Here is a 2633-nt window from a genome sequence, read left to right as displayed (position 1 = left end):
ATATTCCAAATCTATATATATTGACTTTTATTACATTGAGGGCCCGTTCACATTATCCCATCCACTAATATGCTGCATTTTAGCGGGCGGGCTATTGCATAGAAGGCTCAATGCCGAAGCTGTCACTGTATAGATTTTTTCCTTTTTTTAACTTTATTGATAGTGTACAATGTGTAAACTCCATTCAGCACCACCCATCACGCCTGTGTTGCGGTGTGAATGGGACACATAAAAACCCCTTGTTTTCTATGTGTCTTTGCAGTGACTAGGGCTCGATGTTCGAGTCAAGCATGAGTTCGACTCAAACATCGGCAGATTGTGTGTACGGCGAACACACGAACTGTCAGGGTGTTCAGCGGGCTGTTCGCCCGTCTGGCGCCCCACAAGGCACTGTGCATCGCACAGTGCCTTGTGAGCCCTGATTGGCTAAAGCCTTGCACCTGACTAAGGGGTACCCTGATGTGAATGAGCCCCCTGCTCGCACCCCCACAACCAATGCCCCAGGGCTTGTGGGGAAGATGCTCTTCGACATGGGGACAAGGTGCTTTTCCAGGGGAGACCGTGGGAAAAGCACCCTCCCAGTGCCGAGGGCATGTGGCCTGATATGGGAGGGAGGGTGGGGGGCGCTCACTTGTCCACCATTTTCCTGCCCTGCCAGGCCTATGCTCGGATCAAGGATTTGGTATGGAATTTTAGGGGGGACCCCCCGGGGTTTTTTTTTTTAGTTTTTTTTTTTTTTAAATGGGGTCCCTCCTAACATTCCTACCAGACCTAAAGGGTCTGGTATTGTTTGGGAGGGAGAACCGCACACTTTTTTCTTTTTAAATGTAATTTATTTCTTTACAAATGTTATTTTTGCTGCAGCAGGTTCTATACATTGTACAGATTTGCCACTTTATAGGCAGTTTAAGGGGACTCCCCAGGCACGCCATTTAAAGGAATTTTTCATTTTTATTGTTTCCCTTTTAAGTGACGTTAAAACCACTGCTCCTTTAAAAACTGTATTTTTTTAACGCTTTTTTTTCATTGGATTCTTGTCCCCCAGTGCAGGACCCGAATCCCTGTGCACTTTGTATGGCCAATACATTGCATATAAGCCTTTAAAATGGGGTACATTTATTTTCAAAGTTCTAGCCCCATAGACTTGCATTGAGTTCGAATTCAAACTTTTTCCATGTTCTAAAGTTCGAATTCGAAACAAACAGCCCCCGTTTGGTTGAAATTCAAACTTTAGAACATGGAAAAAGTTTAAATTCAAACTCAATGCAAGTCTGTGGGGCTCATCACTAACAGTGACCTGCATTGATCCAGTGTGGTAGAATGCAGATCACGGTAGTATGCGTGAATGGGCCCTTGTTGGGAAGATGACTTCTCCATCTATTACCACATTTCTTCAGACCACTTCCAAGAGTAGCACAATGAAACGCACATCACATTTGCTCAAGCAACAATAATCTTTGGGATAAATCATGTCACCAGTCTAAGGAATGTACCAGAAGATGAAGACAAGGTCCTCTTTCTTGGATTCCTTGGTCTCATAGGTAGCATCATACAGTCCATAACGACAGTCATCAAGCGGCAGAAGATTAACAAAGGTCCTGTATGGATCCTCGACTGTGCTGCCAATATCTCCCACTAAGATTTGCCTTTCTGCCTCCACAATGATCTCCTTCTTGTCAGGGCTCAGACAGAACAGGACGGCCTTCTTCCTCTTCTTTACCTCCTCCGCTGTTTGTGATTTTCTCACCTTCATATCATTGAACACTTTGAGGACCTCATCATTAACTGTCACACCAGATGCCTGCAAACAAATTAAAATGATTGAGTAATTCGTTCAGAAGAAACCCATGCAAGCAAAGGGTGAACATGCAAACTCCTTGCAAATAGAGGATCCTGACTGGAATTTAAAGGGACCCACATAAAAAAAAATAAATAAAAAACACCAAAAAAAGTTTTAAGTCCCCCGCGCACTCGACATCAAGTGAGCCTACGTGTGAAAACAACCATTATACCACACTTGTTACATATCGCCGTGAATGTCGGAATGTGAGCAAAAATTCTAGGGCCATCAATCACTGATGACACTAAATTGATGAGCGGTAAAAGCTTTAAGTGTCGCTTAGCCCTCGTTCACACCTGAACGTTTTGTAGCGCGTTCTACGCTCGACAAACGCTCTACAAAACGCTCAAACATCTAAATCCCATTGTATTCAATGGTCTCGTTCCCACCTTGGCGTATTTCCGCCCGTCCTTAACGCGCTACAAAACGGCCCACGCCTGAAAAGGTACATGTACTACTTTGGGCCGTTTTGTTGCGCGTTTCCATTGGGATACAGCCAAGTAGCCTTCGGAAACGCCCATTTGTTGTGCGACTTTACTGCGAATTTAGGCATGGTAGTTTTTTGCGATTTCGCGGGCGCACACAATTTTAAAGCATGACATGTTTAGTGTCTATTTACCCGACATCACCCTGTCTTTGATATTTTACCAGAAATTTGGATGCTGATAAATGATTTATAACATAAAATTAAATACCACGAAAAGAAAGCTTTATCTGTCCCTAAAAAAATGGTATAGATTCTGTCTGCTCCAGTTATGATAAATCCCTCACAAATTATATATATATATATATA

At 43.3% G+C, this 2633-nt stretch overlaps 1 protein-coding gene across 1 annotated transcript in view; it reads right to left on the bottom strand.

Moving 5' to 3' along the window:
* Positions 1–2633, bottom strand: part of CFL2 (cofilin 2) — a 38350-nt gene that overhangs the window by 11114 nt on the left and 24603 nt on the right. Inside the window, exon 2 of the mRNA XM_018567045.1 lies at positions 1494–1801. Coding sequence (XP_018422547.1) covers positions 1494–1801 — 308 coding nt within the window. The remainder of the gene's footprint in view (positions 1–1493; positions 1802–2633) is intronic.

The sequence above is a fragment of the Nanorana parkeri genome, unplaced genomic scaffold, assembly GCF_000935625.1.
Source record: "Nanorana parkeri isolate BGI_ZX_2015 unplaced genomic scaffold, ASM93562v1 scaffold1002, whole genome shotgun sequence".
Taxonomy (NCBI): Eukaryota; Metazoa; Chordata; class Amphibia; order Anura; family Dicroglossidae; genus Nanorana; species Nanorana parkeri.
This window is presented reverse-complemented; position numbering and strand designations above follow the sequence as displayed.